We start from the raw sequence: 24,328 nt of genomic DNA, 5'->3' as shown, positions 1-24,328 counted from the left end.
ATATTTTTAACATTCTATTTATTATTAAAATAAAAAATATAATAAAATTTTATAATAATAATAAAAATGCACAAAAATTTTTATTACAATATTAATAATATAATATATTAAAAAATAATAGGACATTAAAAGATTATATAATAGTGAATATAATAAAAATTATATTTATTATATTAAAAATTAATAGAAAAATCAAAAGGTGATACATTAATAGTAATTAAAAGAATAATAAATTATATTTATCATATATGCATTAATTTTTATTTTATATAAAAATAAAATAAAAAATATATAAAAAAAATTATAAATATATTTACATCATATGTAGGGTTAATTATATTATTTATTAATTTGTAATATGTAAGTTTAATAGTGAGGCTTGTAAATCTAGTCCAATTATATATATAGATAAATTTACTAATAATAGAAATATAATTAAAAAGATGAATTATAAATTTAAATATATAATTCTCTTTTATAGTTAGAAATTAATTTTTTTATTGATTATTCTAAAGATATAGTTAGGTTTTAGTTTTAGATTTTTTAATAAAAAATTAATATATTATATTAAAAATATTATAGAAAATTAAAAAATCACATACTAACAGCAAGAACAGAAAATTTAAAGGTCATATATAAATTAAAATAATAAAAATAATAAATTATATTTATTATGGATATATTAATTAGTATTATTATTAAATATAAAAATATAACTTAAAAATAAAAATAAAATATATTAAGTGTGTTATTTGGCATAAATACACAAATTTAGATATATTACTTAACATAAATATATAAACTTAATCCTGCAACTTGGCAATCTCTCTATCTCTATGATCTATTTATATATATATATATAGACACAATAAGACTAAAGCATTCTCAGCCAAAAGCTCATTAGTAAATATATCAATGAATATAAACAACATGCTGCAACCCATTTCACTTTAAGAATTTATTGAGAAAAAGAGAAGATTTATGGTAATTTGCAAGTCGACTGCATGGACATTTCAAACTGGTCCTTGATTTTCCTGAGTCTCTGCAGAACGTCTCGTATGTTAATCCTCATTTCGGGTGATTCCTCACAACTGGCAAGAGCCAAACTCATAAGAGAAGAAACACATTGTTCCTTAGCTGCAAGATCACTCTCATTTGTGTTTAACAAGTTGAAATCCATAATCTCACTAATTCTTCCACTCTCCAATGATTCTAACACCCAATCTTTCAAGCACATTTCTCCTTCGAACATTTTATCTGTGGGTTTCTTGCTCGTAAGTATTTCCATCATCATGATTCCAAAACTATATATATCTCCTCTTGTTGACACGATTCCCTGTGATCCATACTCTGATAAACATAAAACATGAGAATAATCATAAAAAAGTAAAAAAAATATGAAATATTCTACTTTTCTGTTATTATTTTTTTTTATAAAAATAATGGTCAATATGAGAAAGTCCTTGATTCTATATAAATCTTACTCACACACTGCACAACTACTGATGTGAAATCTCAAAAACCCAGCTCAAGAGGCATGCTCTTAAAAGGATTTCACCCTAAGGCCCATGTTACATTAGGCACATATACTGACTCACCCTTCGGTTTTATGCCTTGTTTTTATCAAAGATAAAACACACATACTAAGTTCAAGAACAGAACAGGACTTGACTATTCTCAAAATCATGGCCAATTTTGACAAAGTCTTTGATTCTAAATAAACATTATTCACAAATACTCCACAACCAATATGGGCTCTGAAGGACATGTTATAGATTAAGAAAAATTACTATTAGCCTTTGAGATGTAGAGAAACATTTAAAAAATTTACTAATTAACGTTTCGTTAATTTTAGTCATTATGCGTTACAAAAAATTTTAAAATACTATAAATACAGAAGGAGTATATAATAGATACTTTTATAAAATTAAGGGACCAACTATTGAGTTTTCACATATCCAAGCTGTTAAAACTAATGAAAGGATGAATTAGTAGTTTTTTAAAAATATTAAAGATGTTTTTCATATATTTGTTAAAATTGAGGGACCAATTATGAATTTTTTCATACACAAGTTTAGCAAACAAAATGCAACATTAAATTCTAAAATGCTAAACTAGCTCAAAAATGTGCTGCAAAACCAAATTTAAAACCAAAAGATTAGTATAAACTTCAAAAAAAGGAAAAAAAAAAAAAGAAAAGAAAAAGAAAGCCTAAAGAAAAAGCAAAATTAAATTCCCAAATGAAGCAAATGCAAAACTAATTCAGAACTGTAATGAATTAAAAGTTTAGCATTTAGTAAAAGGAACAGCACCTGGTGCCATATACCCAATTGTGGCTAGCGTTTTGGTTTGCGTCATTGATATGCTTTCACCTAAGAGCTTCGAAATTCCAAAGTCTCCTAAATGGGCCACCATATTTTCATCCAAGAGGACATTGCTGGGCTTTATGTCACAGTGAACCACTGGTCTACTATAATTGTGGTGGAGATATTCTACAGCAACTGCAACATCTGCTAAGATATTTAACCTCTGTACCATATCCAAGCAATAGCAATTAGAGTGCAACAATGCCTCAAGGCTACCATTGGGCATGAACTCCATCACCAATGCTTTGAAATCAACATTTGCACAGCTGCTGATAATCTTGACGAGATTTCTATGGCGGATGTTTCGAAGAACTTCACATTCTGCATCAAAACTCTCTAATGCTCCTTCTAGCTGCAAGTTGAAAACCTTTACTGCAACAACCATGCCATCAGCAAGCGTTCCTTTGTAGACAAAGCTCCAGCTCCCTTTACCCAGTAGATTACTTTCGTCGAATCCATTCGTAGCTTGCATGAGTTCCTGGTATGAAAACCTTCTGTATGTTGCTATATTTAGCAAATCAGGTTGAGTTGTAGAGGCAGGATCAGTTCTCTTCTTCTTTTGTCTTCTTTGCCTTGAAAGCACACATACAAAGCCTAGTACCAAAATTGCTAAAGCCGTAGCTGGTAAAACATATTTCAGAAATGGGGTTGATTTTTTAGAACTACTAGATGCATTACACGGCTTGAAGCCCATCTGAGGAGCTCCGCAGAGTCCAACGTTGTTCATGAAAGATTGAGCTGTGAAGTTTGCAAAAGGTCCTCCGTCAGGAATTTCTCCTTCTAGGCTGTTGTTAGACACGTTGAAGTATTTGAGATATGGAAGTGCTTCCAGAGACTTTGGAATAACGCCAGAGAGCATGTTATTGGAGAGATCCAAATACTCCAAGCTCACAATGCTCCCAATTGAGCCTGGTATAGGTCCTTGGAATTTATTGTGTGCCAAAGACAGCTGAGTTAACTGTTGGAGACCGCCGAGTTCACTCGGAATACCGCCAAAGAATTGATTCTTTGACAAGTCTAGTTGGTACATGATCTTCAAATTTCCAATCTCAGACGGTAGGTTTCCATCTAGTGAATTAGATGACACGTTCAAGATCAACAAGTCCTTCAGGCTCAAGAGGGAAAATGGTATACTGGAAGTTAGATTATTGCTGTCAAGCTGGAGATCTCTCAGAGAGGTAAGATTCCCAAAGCAACTTGGTATTGACCCTGCAAGTCTGTTCCTGCTCAATCTTAACTCACCCAGGTTGCTCAGATGACATAAACTATTCGGAATAGAATCCTGTAACATGTTGTCCCCGAGATACAATCTTTGTATCTTTGCCAAATTCTGGAACGTATCAGGAATGGGTCCTGTCAAGTCGTTGTTATTTAGGCTTAAAGATATCAAGCTGCTTAAATTGCCGAGTCCCCTGGGTATCATGCCCATGATTTCGCAATTGCTTCCATCAAGAACTTCAAGAGTGTTAGAGAAGTTAACAAAAGGTGGGAAGATTCCCCTGATAGGATTATTGGAAAATCCCAAAACTATTAAGTTCTTGCAATTTGTCAGAGAAGTAAGAAAGCTCAATTCTGGAGTCGATGGATCATTGACAAGAAAATTTCCTATCAGGGTAAGCCTCTGTAGAAACAGAAGATTACCAAAGGTCATTGGTACAGAACCAGTAAACAAATTCTCACTCAACTCTAACTGAATAAGCTCAGTAGAATTTGCAATAGAGCTTGGGATAATTCCATCCAGTTGATTTCCACCTAGGATGAGACGTTTAAGATTAGGGAGCCATAGGTCTAAACTAGCGGGAAGATTGCCATAGAAGTTATTTACAGCTAAAGTAATCTCCTCAATCGTGGAACTGTTGAAGATATTTGGTGGAATCAGACCTGTTAAGCTGTTCACCGGCAATCTCACCACCTTCAGATATCTAAGATTACCCATCTCATGAGGTATAGCACCTGTTGAAAATCCCAATATATATTGCAAATTATCCTTATCTTTAACCTAAAAGAGAAAACTAATGATTACAAGGTTCAACTAGAAATGAGATTCATACCTGTAAAGTTGTTTCTCCCAAGACGAAGTTGCTGTAACATTGTGCAGTTTCCTATATCTCTTGGTATGTTCCCTACGAATTTATTATCGAAAAGAAAAAGTATTTGAAGATTTGGAAGGCGATGACACAGATCCATTGGAAGACTTCCGAATATGCTGTTGTTTGCAACAACAAGATCTTGAAGAGATGAGATGTTGAAGATGGCAGGAGGTATTGTTCCTGTAAGCCCACTGTGCTCCACTGCAAAATTTTGTAAGTTTCGGAGGTTGCCAATTTCTGATGGAATTTCACCTGCGGATTTGTAACACACATGTATAAGACTACTAATTAACAAATTGAACTTCTGCTTCCATGGAGTACATCATGAAAGTTAATTGAATCCCACAAATGAAATTCATTTGAACCAACACATTGCTAGCGAAAAATCATAGAATTGTTTGTGTTAGGATATGTTAATCCTCCATTGGCTATAATTTATTTCGAAAAAGAAAAAAAAATAAAATGAATTCTAATAAAATTATATATAATTTTATTTTTAAAATAAAAATTTTATAAGTTAAAAAAAATATTTTAAATAAAAAAATTAATAAAAAATTAAATTAAATTTATGTAAAATCTTTAATATCGGATGAGGAATAAATGTTTTTCCTTATAATAATCGATTCAGGATAGATTAGCAATTTCCACCAAACTTGATGGGGAAAGCCCACCCTGCACTATACTTGGCAGATTTTCCAAACTGAATTCAATTTTAGCTAATTTTTTTTTTAAATTAAAAAGAGAATAACTAATTGAAGGGTAAATTTTTTTACTGAATATTTCTTTAATTCTGTCAACCTGACACATTTTTTTTATTTAGTAAACTCAAAATACAAATATTAAAACATTTATTTTTAAAAAATTTAAAAATATAAATATTAATTTTGATATAATTTAAAAATAAAAAATATATATCTTTAATATTATTTTATCAATATACAATTAACAGAAAATTGATAAAAAGTTGGACTAACACTTTCAATTTAACGAAATTAAAATAAATAAAATAAAATGTTGAGTTTTAAAAATATATGAATATTTTACATAATTTAGAGATTAAAAAATAATTTATTTTTAATTTAAACTTAAAATATTTTAGATAATCAAAATTTTATACTACAACCGTTTTAAAATGTCTAGACAATAGAAATTTTATAATATAATATAATTAGTTTTTACATAACTCATAGTTTAAAAAATAATTTATTCTTAATTTAGACTTAAAAGTATTTAAATAATAAAAATTTTATAATACAATCATTTTAAATATTTAAACAATAAAAATTTTACACTCACTTAATCTGATGATTTTTATTTAAAAAGAATAATAAAAATTTTATTAATTATATGTAAAAGTATTATATTATAATTATTAATTTTTAATTATGATAAATAGTTTAGAAACATTTTTTCCCAAAAAGTCCTTGTCCTGTATCCGTAAGTTACAGGTCGAGAGAAGGAAAATGGCATACCTTCCAAATCATTGAAACCAAGATATAACTCCTCAAGCATGGTTAAGTTGCCAAGTTCTTTGGGTATGCGTCCTGTGAATTTATTGCTACCATCCATTGCCAGAACCCTAAGCATCTTGCATTTCTGTAAACTCGACGGAATCCTGCCTGACAAATTGTTGAAAGAAATCTCCAGCTCTTCGAGTACCGGCAGATGCTCGCACAAATCCACCGGAAGCTTGCCTGAAAGCCGATGATTTGATGCAAGCACAATCCTTTTCAGCGAAGAAATATTGAAGATTGTGGAAGGTATCGACCCTGAGAGCTGGTTAGCTCCAAGGAACAAGAACTGCAACTGGGAAAGATCTCCAAGCTCTTCATATTAAAGATAAAGACTAACTATAACAGTTTTATCTATTTGTAACTTGAGTTATAGCTGTATACTTATCTTGTATTTAATTAGTGATAAGGGTTAGAGTTGTGATAAGGTTTAGAGTCATGATAAGGTTAGATTTGTGATAAGATTTAGAGTTATGATAAGGTTTATAGTTGGTTGAGATAATATTTGTTATTCATATAATCTGTATCAAACTCAACCACTGGTATATACTATATAAATGTATTCTATACAGAAATACAAATACATAGAATTCTCAATATCATAAATCTTCTATATGGTATCAGAGCCGCAATCTGCTCTCACGAGTTTTCTGATCCAATTTTCTTTTAATTAATGGCTTCGTCATCCAATACCGTCATTCAATTAAATGCTCCAACGCATTTTCCAATTAAACTTACTCCGGAGAATTTTCCTGTTTGGAGAAAACAGATCCAATCAACCTTAATTGGTCTTGATTTACTTGATTTTATTGATGGTTCACGGGTTGCACCATCACAATTTATTTCTGAAAAAGACAAAACAGCCAACCCAGCTTTCGCCTTATGGTTTCGACAAGATCAAATTTTGATCAGTGCTCTTTTAGGAAGTTGTTCCGATACTATTCAACCCTTGATTTCTTCAGCCAATACTGCCAAAGAAGCATGGGATCGGCTTCACCAGAGTTTTGCTAATGTTTCTCGTTCTAGAATTCTGTCCTTAAAAACTAAATTAGCACAGAACTCTAAGGGAACCAAACCGATTGCTATTTTTCTCAATGAAATGAGGGCTATTGCAGATGAGCTTGCTCTTACCCAGAATCCGGTGAGTGATGATGACTTAATTGTTTATATTATCACGCGATTGGGAGATGATTACAGTCCCATAGTTGCTGCGTTAAAAGTTCGTGAAACCCCAATAACCTTTTCTAATCTCTTTGAAAAACTTACTGATCATGAACGATCCCTACAAGAAAAAGATTCTACAACTGTTTCAGCTATGTCACAAGTGATTGCTACTGTCAATTACACTCAACGTTCTGGAGGGCGTTCACACAATCAGAATGGCAATTATAATCGATCTCCACAAAACTCCAATTATTCTGGAAATCGACGTGGTGGTCGTGGTTCTTACTTTGGTGGTCGAGGTCGAGGTTCTTATCGACCTGATGTGGTATGTCAATTTTGTGAATATACTGGGCATACTACTGCTGAATGTCGCAAATTGGCTCGCTTTCTTAAGGAGAATAATATGTCTTTGAAGACTGATACCTCGCATTCTTCAGCACCGATACCTGCAGTTAATGTTACTTCTTCTATGGCTGCTTCTTCTCCACAACAATGGTTGTTTGATAGCGGAGCTTCTCATCATGTTGTGTCGAATCCAGCTTCTTTGCAAAGCTATTCTGACTATGGAGGTCCTGAGGAAGTACAACTTGGTGATGGTAAAACGCTTGCTGTATCACATACTGGTTTTGTGCAAATTCCTACTTACTCTAAGAATTTATCATTGCCTAATGTGTTATGCGTGCCTAATCTTTCCTTGATTCTTCCAGCAGAAAAGGAGAGTTTCCATACCATAGTAGACGCAGCCAGGAAAATGGAAGCTAGTGCCAATATTCAGAAACAGTCAAAGGCACAGGCTTCGGGTTCTAAAGCCCCCACACCAAGCAGTAAAAGATGGGATAGAGCAAAAGGAACAAAGAGTAAGTTCTGGAGTAAAGTCAAGTCAGGTCTGGGAATAGGTAGTGGCTCAAGCTCTGGCACAGCTCCAGTCTGCAGACGATGCGGAAAACCACATGGAGGAGTTTGTCGGTTGGGATCTACAGCTTGTTTTCGATGTGGACAGGAAGGGCATATTGCTCGGGATTGTCCGCAGATGACTTTTGCACCATCCCAGCAGATGAGTTCAGGCAGTGTGGTACAGCCAGTTGTACGGCCAGCAGCTCCAGTCATGCCTTAGACTAGTGGCAGAGGTAGAGGGAGAGGGGTCGCCTCTACTTCAGCAGCAGGTTCCCGAGGTGGAAATCCGGTAGCCCCAGCACGGATTTTCACAATGACACAGGAGGAGGCTAACACGTCGAACACAGTGGTGTCAGGTAATCTCATCATTGGGTGTTCAGATGTGTATGCTTTGATGGACCCCGGTGCTTCTCATTCCTTTATTGCTGCGAGAGCCATAGAGCGATTGGGTTTGATCAGTTCTGAGTTAGAGTATCCTCTCTGGGTCAGTGGACCTAGATGTGACCCATCAGTGGCAGTGTCAGTCTGTCGGTTCAGTCCAGTGTTTATCGAGGGTAGATACCTTCCAGCTGACCTTGTGGTTCTAGATTTGACAGATTTTGATGTCATTCTAGGGATGGATTGGTTATCTACATATAGTGCGACGTTGGACTGTCGAGAGAAGATAGTGAGTCTCAGAGACCAGGATGGGTCAGAGTGTGTCTTCAGAGGAGACAGGAGAGGTACACCCAGAGGTATGATTTCAGCCCTTCAGGCTCGTCGTTTGCTTAGGAGGGGTTGTCAGGGGTTTCTAGCTCATGTGAGAGAGCTAGACAGTCAGGTGAGGGAACCAGCTACAGTACCAGTAGTCCGAGAGTTTCTCGATGTGTTCCCAGACGATTTGCCAGGACTACCACCTGATAGGGAGATAGGGTTTGAAATTGAATTGCTGCCAGGTACTAGACCTATCTCTATTCCTCCCTACAGGATGGCGCCAGCTGAGTTAACAGAGTTGAAAGAACAGTTGCAGGACTTGGTAGATAAGGGTTTCATCCGCCCTAGTACCTCACCTTGGGGTGCTCCAGTACTCTTTGTCAGAAAGAAGGATGGATCCCTCAGACTTTGTATCGACTACAGACAGTTGAACAAGGTCACTATCAAGAACAGGTATCCCTTACCTCGGATTGATGATCTATTTGACCAGCTAGCTGGAGCAGGTTGTTTCTTGAAAATAGATCTGAGATCTGGGTATCATCAGTTGAGAGTCAGAGAGGCAGATGTGCCTAAGACAGCTTTCCGGACCAGATATGGGCATTATGAGTTCTTAGTGATGCCGTTCGGGTTGACTAACGCCCCTGCAGCATTTATGGATCTCATGAACAGGGTATTTAGTGAGTTTCTGGATCACTTTGTCATTGTGTTTATCGATGATATCTTAGTGTATTCCAGAGATGCAGAGGAGCATGCCCAGCATCTGAGGATCGTTCTGCAGACACTGAGAGAGCATGGTTTGTATGCCAAGTTCTCGAAGTGTGAGTTTTGGTTACGGAGCATTGCCTTCTTGGGACATGTGGTATCAGCAGAGGGTATTGAGGTTGACCCCAAGAAGATAGAGGCTGTAGCTAACTGGCCCAGACCCACGACAGTGACTGAGATTAAAAGCTTTCTGGGACTGGCAGGTTACTACAGGAGGTTCGTTCAGAACTTCTCAAAGATAGCAGCTCCTATGACCAAATTGACTCAGAAGAACCAGAAGTTTATCTGGTCAGACCAGTGTGAAGAGAGCTTTGAGGAGCTTAAGAGGAGATTGACAACAGCACCAGTGTTAGCTCTGCCTGTCAGTAATGAAGAGTTCACAGTGTTCTGTGATGCATCTCGAGTGGGATTGGGTTGTGTATTGATGCAGAGTGAGAGAGTAATCGCTTATGCTTCTAGACAGTTGAAGAAGCACGAGTTGAATTACCCTACCCATGACCTAGAGATGGCAGCAGTTATCTTTGCACTTAAGATGTGGCGGCATTACCTCTACGGGGTTAAATGCGAGATCTTCACCGATCACAAGAGTTTACAGTACATCTTAAGTCAGAGAGAGCTGAATTTGCGGCAGAGAAGGTGGGTCGAATTGCTCAGTGATTATGATTGTAAAATCCAGTATCATCCGGGTAAGGCGAATGTTGTCGCAGACGCCCTAAGCCGGAAGTCACTAGGTAGTTTATCCCATATAGCAGCAGAGCGGAGACCAGTTGTGATGGAGCTTTATAAGCTCTTTGACGAGGGATTACAGCTAGAGTTGTCTGGTACAGGTGCGTTGATAGCACAGATGAGAGTGACACCTGTGTTTCTGGAGCAGATAGCTCAGAGACAGCATGAGGACCCTGAGTTGATGAAAATTGCCAGGACTGTTCAGTCAGGCAATAATGTAGAGTTCAGAGTTGACAGCAAAGGGATCCTTCGCTATGGGAGTCGACTTTGTGTACCAGATAGGGGCAGTGTGAAGGAAGACATTATGAGGGAAGCTCATAATGCGAGGTATAGTGTTCACCCAGGAGCCACCAAGATGTATCAGGATCTGAAAAGGGTCTATTGGTGGCCAGCCATGAAGAAAGAAGTGGCGCAGTTCGTGACAGCCTGTGAGGTTTGTCAGAGGGTGAAATTAGAGCATCAGAAACCAGCTGGAATGCTTAACCCATTACCGATTCCAGAGTGGAAATGGGAGAACATAGCCATGGATTTTGTAGTGGGTTTACCAGTAGCGTCCAACAGGATAGACTCGATATGGGTGATTGTGGACAGACTCACGAAATCTGCTCATTTTCTTCCAGTACGGAGTAACTATTCTGTGGATAAGTTGGCACAGGTCTATCTGGATGAGATAGTGAGATTACATGGAGTTCCAGTGTCTATAGTTTCAGACAGAGGACCTCAGTTTACCTCCCGCTTTTGGCGGAGTCTGCAAAGTGCGATGGGCACGAGATTGGATTTTAGTACTGCTTTCCACCCACAGACTGATGGACAGTCAGAAAGGACCATCCAGACCATAGAGGATATGCTTCGACTATGTGTATTAGATTTTGGCGATTATTGGAGGCAACATCTACCTTTGGTGGAGTTTGCCTACAATAACAGCCATCATGCGAGCATCGGGATGGCTCCTTATGAAGCTTTGTATGGGAGGAAGTGCAGATCCCCTATTTGCTGGGAAGAGGTAGGAGAGAAGGCTCTTGCAGGGCCAGAGTTAGTAGACATTACCAGTAGAATGGTGCCCATGATCAGAGAGAGAATCAGAACAGCTCAGAGTAGACAGAAAAGTTATGCAGACGTTCGCAGAAAGCAGTTAGAGTTTCAAGAGGGTAATTGGGTATTGCTAAAAGTGTCTCCAATGAAAGGAGTGGTTCGTTTTGGAAAGAAAGGTAAATTGGCTCCACGGTACATTGGACCCTTTGAGGTGTTACAGAGGATCGGAAATGTGTCGTATAAGCTGGATTTACCTGCTTCTATGGAGAGAATTCACCCGGTCTTTCATGTTTCTATGCTACGACAGTTTGTGTCAGATCCGAATCAGGTTCTGAGTGAGCCTGAGGTGGAGATTCATACGGATCTCACCTATATAGAGCAGCCAGTGCAGATTCTGGACACGCAGATCAGACAGCTAAGGAACAAGGAAATTCCGATGGTGAAAGTTCTATGGAACCACCATAATCTAGAAGAGTGCACCTGGGAGACGCGGGAGTCTATGCTCCAGCAGTATCCATATTTGTTTTGAGGTTAGTTTTCTCCGTTTCATGTGTTAATTGTGTGTTTTAGGAACCTTCGAGGACGAATGTTCTTAAGGGGGGGAGAATGTAATACCCGGCTAGAGTCCGGCACCGGAATTCTTGTCGTCCGGTAGACTCCGGGATGTCGGAATCCTCTAGAGGGTAGGGGATATGAGTTTCTCAAGAAATGTTGTGTGGTTTACTGTGTTACAGGTAAATGGAACCAAGTTTTGAGTTGCAATGAACCAAGGCAGAGGAGCCAAGTTCGGCCGCCGAAGATAAGTTCGGCCGCCGAAAGTGCCCAATATTCGGCTTCCGAATTCAGGTTCGGCCCCCGAATGTTGCATGGTTTTGCATGCGATTCGGCAGCCGAAGCTGAGTTGCTTAGCCAGCAGTTTTGTATCCCTTAGTCAGCGTTTTGGACAGGTGTTATCACCAGATCATGTCCAGAAGTTGGCCACGTCTCCCCTGGTTTATTTGCTGAGTTTGAGCAGCTCTTGCAGAGTGTTTTGATAAGTCACAAGGTGTTGACTGTTTTGAAGCAAAAAGCTCCGTTTGTGCGAGTGTGAGAGTTTGAGGAGAGTTGGTCCGTTTTCCTTAGTTCAGCGTGTTCAGCTTCTTGTTACAGGAGGTAAGTAATGCTCTTGAACCTGTTTATGTGTTTTCTGAAGGTTTTATGGAAGTTAAGGAGAGAGATGTATGTTTAAGTGAGAAGTAGTGATTTTGATGAGTTATGCATGTATACATGTTTCTGTGTTATGTTTGATTTGTTGTTTGGGGTTATTAGATAGTTTTGGACCCCTGTGATCATATATGTGAGTAATGTGTGTTGAGGAGTTGGTGTATATATGGTTTGAGTGGTTGAAGGGAAGGAGAAGATGGTTTGCCGTGGAAGCTGAGTTCTGGATGAACTCAGGTTCGGCAGCCGAAGGTTCATTCGGCCGCCGAACCTCTTGCATGGTGGCTTAGCTGCCACAGCCTGTTTTGCATGTTCGGCTCTGTTTGGGGGATTCGGCCGCCGAAGGTGCCGCCGAAGGTGCTTGAGTTTCGTCTCTGGAGAGGACTTTCGGCCGCCGAACCTGCCGCCGAAAGTGTCCTGTCCAGCTTTCTTTTGCATGCTTTGCATGGATAGTTGAGTGAGTTTAAGGGGATTCTTGGGGAAGTTGAAGAGAGTTATTTCTACGCTTGTTTGGTCCCTCATTTGAGTCCATCTGTATAGGTACAGACCAGAGGAACCAGAGAGAGCAGCAGTGAGTACGGCTCCAGAGGTTCAGAGCCTGCAGAGTCAGTCAGTCCAGATAGCCAGAGGTGAGTGGAACTAAATTTATGACTTTTAATTGAACCACAAACTGCTTTTAGCATATCTCATGCATCATGTTTATGCCATAGGTTGATTGCATTAGTATTCACGAATATGTTGCATTGCATCGTTATTTGGTGATGTGAGTGAATGCTGAATGATCCAATAGTCTCAGACAGGAAGTCCAGGAGCCTTTGACTACGCCCTGGCAGGTATAGTGAAGTCCAGGAGCCTTTGACTACGCCCTGGCAGGTATAGCAAAGTCCAGGAGCCTTTGACTACGCCCTGGCAATGGTAAGTACAGAGGTGTTATATACACATATACATATATGACAGGAAGACCAGGTGCTCGATTCTACGCCCTGGCACAGAGTTACTGGGACTATGTGGTGACAGGTTTACTCTTGATGTGGCTTGTCTGTGATATGGTGCATTCCATGAGATCATATTTTACTGAGATAGTTTATTGTTCTACTCACTGGGCTATAAAGCTCATCCCACTCCCTTAACCCCAGTTTTGTAGGTTCAGTGTACAGTGTACAGGGATAGTCCAGCAGAGTACAGGAAAAGTAAAGAGATCTGTAATAGCTTAGAGTGGACATGTAATATTAAAGAGATGTAATAGTTGTTGCTTGACCTAGTGATGTATGTTTTGTACATCTGTATATGTATATATGTTTTCCTGTATGTGAAAACCAGGCTTAACAGGTATGAGGTAACCCATCTAGAGCAAGCTCTAGTCAGGGATACAGAGTACAGAGTACATGAGTACAGAGTACAGAGATAGTGCATGCACAGGTTAAGCCTTGGTTCAGAAAAGAGTTTTATTTTCACAGAAAATGTATGATCATGTATGAGGTTTACAGGTACACAGAGAGTATAGCAAGCTTGCTACGGGTTCTGGCGGCCTTAAGCCGACCTGAATCCTAGCGCCGGTGACGGTCCATTTTGGGGTCGTTACATCTCCCATACCTTCCTCCGACATGCTAACTCCCAGACTGCCATCCCTCCTCTGCTCTACATCCATATCATCCCCCATGTCCTCTAACGCTCCTCCCTGAACTGTTCCTCTGACTGATCTGCTTCTACCCAGATCCAAAGACCTTCTAGGGTCTCTTGCTACTCTTTCTCGGTTAGACCTACTAGACATTGCCCTAGGCAATGCTGGAGGACGGGCGCTCATGCCCTCATCCTCAGGTGGTACTCTAGTCAATCTGGCTGATCGACGAGTTCCCCTCATCCTGTTTTCTGAAAACAGTACACATAGCACAAACATTAGTATCATATGGTTCATGTGGGCACACATGAACCCGCATCACATACACCACATATCATAGCATATCATCATGGCATTTCACATCATTATTCCAGACAGGACTCCACATCCTATCCTAGTGGACATGATCTTTCCTATTGTGCTTGACCTTCTATAACATCTATGAGCCCGACACTCTAGGTCCGACCATATGAACCTAGGGCTTTGATACCATTCTGTAACGACCCGAAAATCGGACCGCTACCAGCGTTAGGATCCGGGTCGACTTAAGGCCGCCGGGACCCGTAGCAAGCCTAACATGCATCCTGTGAACCTGCTTAATCCCATACATGATCAACAACATACAAACACAAGCATACATGTTCCTAGGGGTCTCAAACCATCATAAACCCCATCTACAACACATCAAGAAACTCACATTGTTCATGAACATACATTTAAACCCATAAACATAACCATAACCTAAACATGCATTCTGACCCATGGATCTACTTAAAACTTACTTAAAACATGCAAGGAGCTTAAGATCGGCTCTTACCTCTTGAAGATCGAGAGAGAGACGACCTAAACTCGAAGTTGGGAGAGCTTGAGTTCTTGAACCTCCAAGCTCCAAAAACCTTGCTCAAATGCTCAAATCTTCAAAATAAAGTAAAAACAAGTCAAAACCTTGAAAGATCTAGAGGAAAGACACCAAAGATGGGTGAGGGGCGGCGGAGACTCACCTTGGCCGAAAATGGGGGAAAAAGCTCGCCCGTTTTCGGCTAAGGGACCCTTTTATAGTGGCTGGCCAGACCACGTTCGGGGGCCGAATGTGCCTCCGCATGCATGCCATGTTCGGCGGCCGAACTTGAGGTTCGGCGGCCGAACCTAGACTTCCCTCACTTATGCTTTCGGGGGCCTAAAGCACACCCGCAACGCATGCATGTTCGGCGGCCGAACTTGAGGTTCGGCGGCCGAACCTGAGTTTTCCTCCAATGCTATTTTCATGCAAAAACTCATTTTCTTTCATGCTAAAAACATAAAACACATTAAAACATTTCATAAAAATATGGTTTTACCCTACTAGAGGCTTCCGACATCTGAGATTCCACCGGACGGTAGGAATTCCGATACCGGAGTCTAGCCGGGTATTACAGCTTAGCAGATAGAAGAGTTATGCAGACATCCGCAGAAGACATGTAGAGTTTCAGGAGGGGGATCTGGTATTGCTCAAGGTGTCTCCAATGAAAGGAGTGGTTCGCTTTGGGAAGAAAGGTAAACTAGCCCCACGATACATCGGACCCTTTGAAATCTTGCAGAAGATTGGGAATGTGTCGTACAAGCTAGATTTTCCTACTTCAATGGCAAGAATCCATCCGGTTTTCCATGTTTCAATGTTGAGGAAATTTGTGTCAGATCCGGTCAAGGTTCTTAGTGAGCCTGATGTGGAGATCCAAGAGGATCTCACCTATGTTGAGCAGCCAGTGCGGATCATAGACACCCAGATCAGAAAGCTGAGAAACAAGGAAATCCCGATGGTGAAAGTCCTATGGAACCACCACAATATGGAAGAGTGCACCTGGGAGACACGGGAGTCCATGCTCCAGCAATACCCTTATCTTTTCTGAGGTTAGTTCCCTGTGAGTTTTATGTGCCTTGCATGTTTGATGTGTGTGTGCCATGCTATATGCTAGTTGAAGAACATTCGGGGACGAATGTTCTTAAGGGGGGGAGAATGTAATACCCGGCTAGACTCCGGTATCGGAATTCCTACCGTCCGGTGGAATCTCGGATGTCGGAGACCTCTAGAAGGGTAAAACCATGTTTTCATGAAATGTTTTAATGGTTGATGATTTTAAGTAAAAAGGAATTGAGTTTTTGCATAAAAACAACCTTGGAGGAAAGCTCAGGTTCGGCCGCCGAAACTCAAAGTTCGGCCGCCGAACATGCATGCATTTCGGGTGAGCCTTAGGCCCCCGAAGGCATAAGTGAGGGGAGCCCAGGTTCGGCCGCCGAACCTCAAGTTCGGCCGTCGAACATGGCATGCATGCGGAGGCACATTCGGCCCCCGAACGTGGCCTGGACAGCCACTATAAAAGGGTCCCTTAGCCGAAAACGGGCGAACTTTTTCCCATTTTCGGCCAAGGTGAGCTCTCCACCGTCCCTCACCGATCTTTGATGTTTTTCCTCTAGATCTTTCAAGTTTTTCATTTGTTTTAACTATGTTTTGAAGATTTGAGCTTTTGAGCAAAGTTTTGGAGCTTGGAAGTTCAAGAACCCAATCTCTCCCACCTCCGAGTTTTAGGTCGTCTCTCTCTCGATCTTGAAGAGGTAAGAGTCGATCTCTAGCTTACATTATGTTTTAAACAAGTTTTATGCAAGTTCATGGGGTAGAATATGCATGAGTAAGCTTATGTTGAGTTTATGGGTTTTGATGAGTTTTTGAGCAGTGTGGCTTGTAATGTGTGTTTGATGTGTTGTAGTTGGGGTTTAAGGTAGTTTGAGACCCCTAGGAGCTTGTATGCATGTTGACTCGCGGTTGTCGAAACTGGTCAAAAATAAACTTTCTGGTTATCAACAATTTACAACTGCAGATAGTGGTGAAAGGATCAAATCCACAGGGAATTGAAGACTTACCTATTTTCTTTATCAAGACCAATAAAATAAACTGAAATAAAAATAAACTGCAAAAGAAGAAAACTGAAAACGAGATAAACTGAAACGAGATAAAACTGAAACGAGATAAATAAGATAAAACTGAAACGAGATAAAACTGAAAACGAGATAAATTGAAACGAGATAAAACTGAAATGAGATAAAACTAAAAAAGAAATAAACGGAAAGCAAAATAAACTAAAACGAGATAAAACTGAAACCAACTAAACTGTAAGTAAAATGGGGGGGGGGGTTTGAGATTGATTTAATTAATCTAAAACTGAAAGCAATAAAAATAAGGCAAATAATAAAAATAAAGAGAAATAAATAATAAGAAAGATCTAGTTGAAGAATTGGATCCACTTTAGTTGTTGGGATTGATCATTGACACTTAGTTTCCTTTGGGTTGATTCAATAGATTAGTTATGGAGATGGAAGACGCTTCTCACCACCATTATCTCTCCTTATTATTAAACCAATTAGGGAACGTCCTCTAATTAATTACCAATTAACAAATTGTCAAGGAACGTCCTTGGCCTTAGGCATCAAAACAATTGTCAATTGCATTAAGAAATAGAGAGATCCAATCCTAGCTACCCAAACGTATGGAGATAACGCTAGATCATACAATTTCCTTGGATTTTATCCCAAGTGTTCTTATGTAAGGATAATCTAAGCAATTACGGACTTAAATTATCCAAACTAACATATTATTACTTTGCAATCAAGAATCAACGTAGATCTAAACAACAAAGCAATATTGAAATCAAGCTTGAAATTGCATAAATATTGAACAACCAAAAGTTAAACAATGTTTGATCAAGTCTCCCAATCCATAAAACAACCAAAGTATCACCTAATCTTCAACTAGAATAAAAGATTTCAGCCTCTCATGGCTGAAACAAAACCAAAAATAAAAGAAAAGAAGAAAGGTAGAAGAAGAGATGTGAATTTCGTAGGTGTCTCCCAAGGGGAGCTTAAGGGACATGTAGAGGCTCCTTATATGGCTTTTTATAGTTGAAAAGTGTTGCCCTAGGTCATACTTACTGCCCAAGAGGTATTTTCTGCCCAAGATGTGTCTGAAAAGGAAAGAATCGCACTTTTCGGCTTCAGAAGGAAGGCTGCGCGAAAATGCACTGCGGAAGGAAGTTGGTGCGCGCGGTTTGGTCTCAGAAAGGGAAGGAGGCACAGATTATGCTTCCTAAATAAGTTTAGATGCTGACCTTGCTTCCTAATTAGTGTAGAGGCTGCTCAAGGTGCTGCCCATGTGCAACTTGTTGCCCAAGTTGTTGCAGAAAAGGAAGGTGGCGCGCAGATGGCTCTCAGAAGAGGAAAGCGCACAGATTGTTTCTGAATAGGAAGGATGCACGAATTTTGATCTTCAAAGGGGAAGATATGCTTGTCCATACATTCCTTTTTAGGTGGAGCCTCTTTTGAAATTTGAATATTGAATGCAGAAGAGGAAGAGCATCTCTTTGAGATCTTGCTGCCTAAATAGGAAGATATGACTGCTGCAGTGTGTGCACATCTTTGAATAAGGAAAGAAAGATCTGCGATTTGAATTTCAAATAATCTTATGACTGAGCTTTCCTTGTTTGCTTTTGCTTCTGCACTTTCCTCTTTTGAAAACTTTCCTTTTCTGAAAACTTTTCTTATTTGGAAACTTTCCTTTTTTGGCACTTTCCATATTTGGCACTTTTTAGCAGTTTTAAGAGCATTTTCTCCAGATTGTCTCTTTACACCTAATATCTGCAAAACATAATTAAAACCACAAAATTAAGTAGAAAAGATGTAAATAAACATCAAGAACATAGTGATAAAATGGACTAAAATATGCTCTATCACATGTTTTGGTTGAGCTAAATGTATGATGGTTTGAGTTGGAGGCAATTGTGCATGTTTGAACCTAGTTTCTGCCCTTTGGGAGAAACCAGGTTCGGTAGCCGAAGGGATTTTCGGCCGCCGAACCCTCTTGTGAAGGCAGCCTTCGGCTGCCGAAGCTTGCCCCCGAAAGGAGACTTTCGTCTCTGTCTGGGAGTTTCGGCCGCCGAAAGTGCCGCCGAACCTGCCTGACTTTCGGCTCTGGAGGGACTTTCGGCCGCCGAACCTGCCGCCGAAAGTGCCTTGTCCAGCCTTCCTTTGCATGTTCTTGCATGGATGTTTTGAGATGTTTTAGGGGGTTTTTGGGGGATGTTTTCTGAGTCATGTTATAGTATGTTGGTCCCTCATTTGAGTCCACCTGTGTAGGTTCGGACCCGAGGAACCGAGGACCTCAGCAGTGAGTCAGCTGCTTCTGAGTCAGTAGAGCTTCGGCCAGAGGTGAGTGGAACTAAACTTAATGTTTTAAATTAAGAAATTAAACGAAAGTTTTGGCATGATTCACGCATCATGAATGCCATGAGATATATTAGGGTGTTTGCATTAGAATTCACGAATATGTTGCATTGCATAATATGTTGTTGATGTGGATGAATGTTGAATGATCCACTAGCCCTCATATGTTATGACATGATGTTATGATATGGAAGTCCAGGCGTGCCTGCACTACGCCCCTGGCACTATGTAAGAGAAAGACCGGAAGTGGCCTGCACTACGCCCCCGGCACCATGGATTATGTATGTTATGTTATGTATAAGAGAAAGACCAGATGTGGCCTGCACTACGCCCCTGGCATGATTGGATTATGTAGAGGGCTATGTGGTGACAAATTCATCCTTGATATGATTAGTTGTGATGTGATGCATTTCATGTTACCATATATTTAAATGTTTTATTATTCTGCTCACTGGGCTCTAGTAGCTCACCCCTCTCCCAAATTCCCCAGGTTTGCAGGTACAGGGTAGACCAGGAGGTCCGCAAGAGTATTGAAGTCGTTGTTTGTAATAGTTAGAATGTGGACATGACAGATTGTATAATGATGTATAGATATGTAATGTAATGATATTAAGGTTAGAAGTGTGCTTGACCATAGTATATTGTAATCCCTTTTTGATACATGATCTTAATGTTTATTGATGACTATGTTTAGCCAACTCAACACTTGTTATGCCACCCATTGGGGGCATTGATGAGATCCCACAGAGGGGTCAAGTTTATGATTATGGCTATGTTCAGTGCATGCACAGGTTGAGTTTGGTGTATGATAGAATGTATGAAAGAAAAGTTTCAAATTTTTTATGTATGTTGTTGATCATGTATGGGATTAAACAGATTTTCAGGTTACATGTCAGGCTTGCTACGGGTCCCGGCGGCCTTAAGCCTATCTGGATGTTAGCACCAGTAGCGTTCCAATTTTCGGGTCGTTACAAACTCTACCCACCGTCTCTGCCTCAAGTTTAGCTCTCTCTGGCTCAAGATGTGCTGCAGGCTCTTATGATCCGTGAAGATCTCACACTGTACCCCATAGAGGTAATGCCTCCACATCTTGAGTGCAAAGATAACCGCTGCCATCTCAAGATCGTGTGTCGGGTAGTTCAGCTCGTGCTTCTTCAGCTGTCTAGAAGCATAAGCTATCACTCTGTCTTTCTGCATCAACACACACCCTAATCCCACTCGGGATGCATCACAGAACACTGTGAAGTCTTCATCACTAATCGGCAGAGCTAACACCGGTGCTGAAGTCAACCGTCTCTTCAGCTCTTCAAAACTCTCATCACATTCCTCCGACCATACGAACTTCTGGTTCTTTCTGGTCAATCTAGTCATCGGAGCAGCGATCTTCGAGAAGTCCTGAACGAACCTCCTATAATAGCCTGCCAAACCCAGAAAACTCTTGATTTCTGTTACTGTCGTGGGTGTAGGCCAATTGGCTACTGCCTCTACCTTCTTGGGGTCCACTGCTATGCCTTCATCTGATACTACATGCCCCAAGAAAGAAATGCTCCTCAGCCAGAACTCGCACTTGGAGAACTTGGCATACAAGCCATGCTCTCTCAAAGTCTGCAAAACTATCCGCAGATGCTGGGCATGCTCCTCTGCATCTCTGGAGTACACTAAGATATCATCTATAAAGACAATCACAAAGTGATCCAGGTATTCTCTGAAAACTCTGTTCATGAGATCCATGAATGCTGCAGGGGCGTTAGTTAACCGGAACGGCATTACTAGGAACTCATAATGCCCATATCTAGTCCTGAAAGCTGTCTTGGGTACATCATCTTCCCTGATTCATAACTGATGGTAACCGGATCTCAGATCTATCTTCGAGAAACAACCTGCTCCTGCTAACTGGTCGAATAGATCATCGATCCTGGGTAGAGGATACTTATTCTTGGTAGTGACCTTGTTCAACTGCCTATAGTCGACACAAAGTCTAAGAGGTCCATCCTTCTTCCTGACAAATAGTATAGGAGCACCCCAAGGTGAGGTACTCGGGCGGATGAAACCCTTGTCTACCAGATCCTGCAACTGTTCTTTCAATTCTTTTAACTCTGCTGGCGCCATCCTGTAGGGAGGAATAGAGATTGGTCTCGAACCAGGCATCAACTCTATCTCGAACTCTATTTCCCTAGCAGGTGGTAGTCCTGGAAGCTCTTCAGGAAACACATCTGGGAACTCACTAACAACTGGGACTGAGGATGGTTCCCTAACCTGACTCTCTAGCTCTCTCACATGTGCAAGGAACCCCTGACAACCCTTCCTCAACAACCTACGAGCCTGGAGGGCTGATATCAAACCCTTAGGTGTCCCTCTCTTGTCTCCTCTGAAGACACACTCTGACCCATCCTGGTCTTTGAGACTAACTACCTTGTCCCTGCAGTTCAAGGTAGCATTATAGGTAGATAACCAATCCATCCCTAGAATGACATCAAAATCTGTCAACTCTAGAACCACAAGGTCAGCTGGAAGGCATCTCTCCTCTATGAACACTGGACTAACTTGACAGACTGACTCTGCCAATGATGGGTCACATCTAGGTCCACTGACCCAGAGAGGACACTCTAACTCAGATACTATCAACCCCAATCTCTCTGCGGCTCTAGAAGAAATGAAAGAGTGGGAAGCACCGGGGTCCATCAAAGCATACACCTCTGAACACCCAAGAATGAGATTACCTGACACCACTGTGTTCGACGTGTCTGCTTCCTGTTGAGTCATGGTGAAAATCCATGCTGGGGCTGACGGACCTGCACCTCGGGAACCCATCCCTGATGAAGAGGCTGCTCCTCTTCCTCTACCTCTGCCACTGCTCTGTGGTACGACTGAGGCTGCTGGCTGTGCTACACTGCCTGAGGTCATCTGCTGGGATGGTGTAACCAAAGTCGCCTGAGGACATTCTCAAGCATAATGTCCCTCCTGCCCACATCGAAAGCAGGCTGAAGATCCCAAAAGACAAGCTCCTCTGTGCTGTCTCCCACATTTCTTGCACACTGGAATATCGGTGCCAGAGCTGGAGCCGCTACCCATTCCCAGACCTGCCTTAATTCTATTCCAGAACTTGCCCTTTTTACCTCTTAGTCTATCCCATCTCTTCTTGCTCGCACTTGCCGTACTCTGTGAGGAGGAAACTGGTTTAGAACCAGAAGATTGTGCCTTAGACTGCTTAACTGTTCCCTGTATTATGGCACTGGCCTCCATCTTCCTCGCTGCATCCACAATCAAGTGGAAACTCTCTTTCTCTGCTGGAAGGATCAAGGAGAAATACCTGGGGTGAAGTCTCGTGGCATATCTCCTTGCCTTCTTCTGATCGGTATCATACGCCTGCCCCACGTATGGTAACAATTCCAGGAACTTATCTGTATATTCATTCACGCTCATCTCATCGGTCTATCTCAACTGCTCAAACTCTACTACCTTAAGCTCCCTAGAACTGTCAGGAAAAGCCCACCCTGCGAACTCATTGGCGAACTCTTCCCAAGTCATGCTGTCTATTCTGGGGTCCACATAGTTCTTGAACCATTCTCTAGCTTTCTTGCACTTTAATGTGAACCCTGCCATCTCAATGGCCCTACTATCATCAGCTCCCAACTCACTGGTTATCATTCTGACTGCACTGAGATACTCATAGGGATCATCTCCTGTATTGAATTTAGGAGCATCCAACTTTAAGTACTCTGTCATCTTCACTTTCTGTCCCCCTGAGGAACTAGGTTGTTGTGCTTCAACAACAGGGGCTACAAGTTCTGGTGGTGGTGGAGGTACTGTTTCTCTAGGTTCTGGCTGAGCTGGACTTGTATAAGAAGGTGGGGGTGGATACATATGATAAGGTGGGTAAAAAGAAGGATAAGGCATGTAAGGCATATACGGTGGATATGGGGCAAAGCTGGAGAAATCCGACGTACCTCCCATCGGATACCCCGGGCCCTGTGGAAAGGGTGGATAGCTAAACCCCGAGGCTTGAACGCCTCCCTGGGACTCTCCCATACCTTCTTCAGACCTTCCTATACCCATACTTTCATCTCTGTTCTGACTAACATCCATAGCCTCTCTCTCTTCCTCAGATCTTCTTCCTCTGTCTACTCCTCTTCTGCTTTCGTCAGAAGACCTTCTAGGGTCTCGTGACGTTCCCTCCCTGCTTGACCTGTGAGATCTTGCCCTTGGCAATGCAGGAGGACGAGCAGTTGTACCCTCACTTACTGGTGGGACTCCAGTCAATCTCGCTGATCGACGAGTTCCTCGCATCTTAACTCTCTGAAAAACAACACAGAACATAGCACATCAGTCACATATAGTCCATGTGGAAACACATGAACCCACAAGCACACAACACATATAAAAACGCACATGTATAAATCATGGCATTTCACATCATCATATAGACAGGACTAACATCCTATCCTAGTGGACATGTTTTCTTATTGTGCTTGACCAATTCTAACCTTTATGAGCCCGACTCTCTATATATAGGTCCGACCATATGAACCTAGGGCTCTGATACCAATCTGTAACAGTCCGGAAACCGAACTGCTATCGGTGCTAGGATCCAGATCGGCTTAAGGCCGCCGGGACCCGTAGCAAGCCTGCTCAGAACTCTGTGTACCTGTGAAATCCCATACATGATCATACATTTTCTGTAAAAAAGAAAAACTTTTCTTTGCTTCAAAGCTTAACTTGTGCATGCACTAACTCTGTTCTATAACAACCCCTACTAGAGATCTCATCATTTCTCTAGGCGGGTCAAACTCATAATGTTAAGCCTGGTTTTCTCATATACATAAGAACAATCATATACAAAAACTGACCATGTATATAAAACAGGGATTACTACAAACGGTCAAGCACAAGTCTATACATCTGATTACACAATTTCTATCTCTTTCCAAGTACATGTCCACACTAGCTATTACATAACTCTTCTCCTTCCATCCCCTGCTGGACTCCCTCTGGACTCTGAACCTGCAAGACTGGGGTTAGGGGAGA

At 40.8% G+C, this 24,328-nt stretch overlaps 1 protein-coding gene across 1 annotated transcript; it reads right to left on the bottom strand.

Annotated features, from left to right (window-relative positions):
• Nucleotides 1–762: 762 nt before the first annotated feature.
• On the bottom strand, nt 763–6,285 carry LOC110624177 (receptor kinase-like protein Xa21). Its single transcript, XM_021769293.2, has 4 exons — nt 5,929–6,285; nt 4,418–4,708; nt 2,313–4,319; nt 763–1,350 (listed from the first exon to the last, which is right to left on the bottom strand). The coding sequence occupies exons 1-4, from the start codon at nt 6,041–6,043 to the stop codon at nt 980–982; spliced, it is 2,784 nt and encodes a 927-aa protein (XP_021624985.2). The 5' UTR covers nt 6,044–6,285; the 3' UTR covers nt 763–979.
• Between the last annotated feature and the right edge of the window lie 18,043 nt (nt 6,286–24,328).

This window comes from Manihot esculenta, chromosome 10 (genome assembly GCF_001659605.2).
Source record: "Manihot esculenta cultivar AM560-2 chromosome 10, M.esculenta_v8, whole genome shotgun sequence".
Lineage (NCBI taxonomy): Eukaryota > Viridiplantae > Streptophyta > Magnoliopsida > Malpighiales > Euphorbiaceae > Manihot > Manihot esculenta.
Note: the sequence above shows the minus strand (reverse complement) of the source record. Positions and strands in the feature narration are given on the sequence as shown.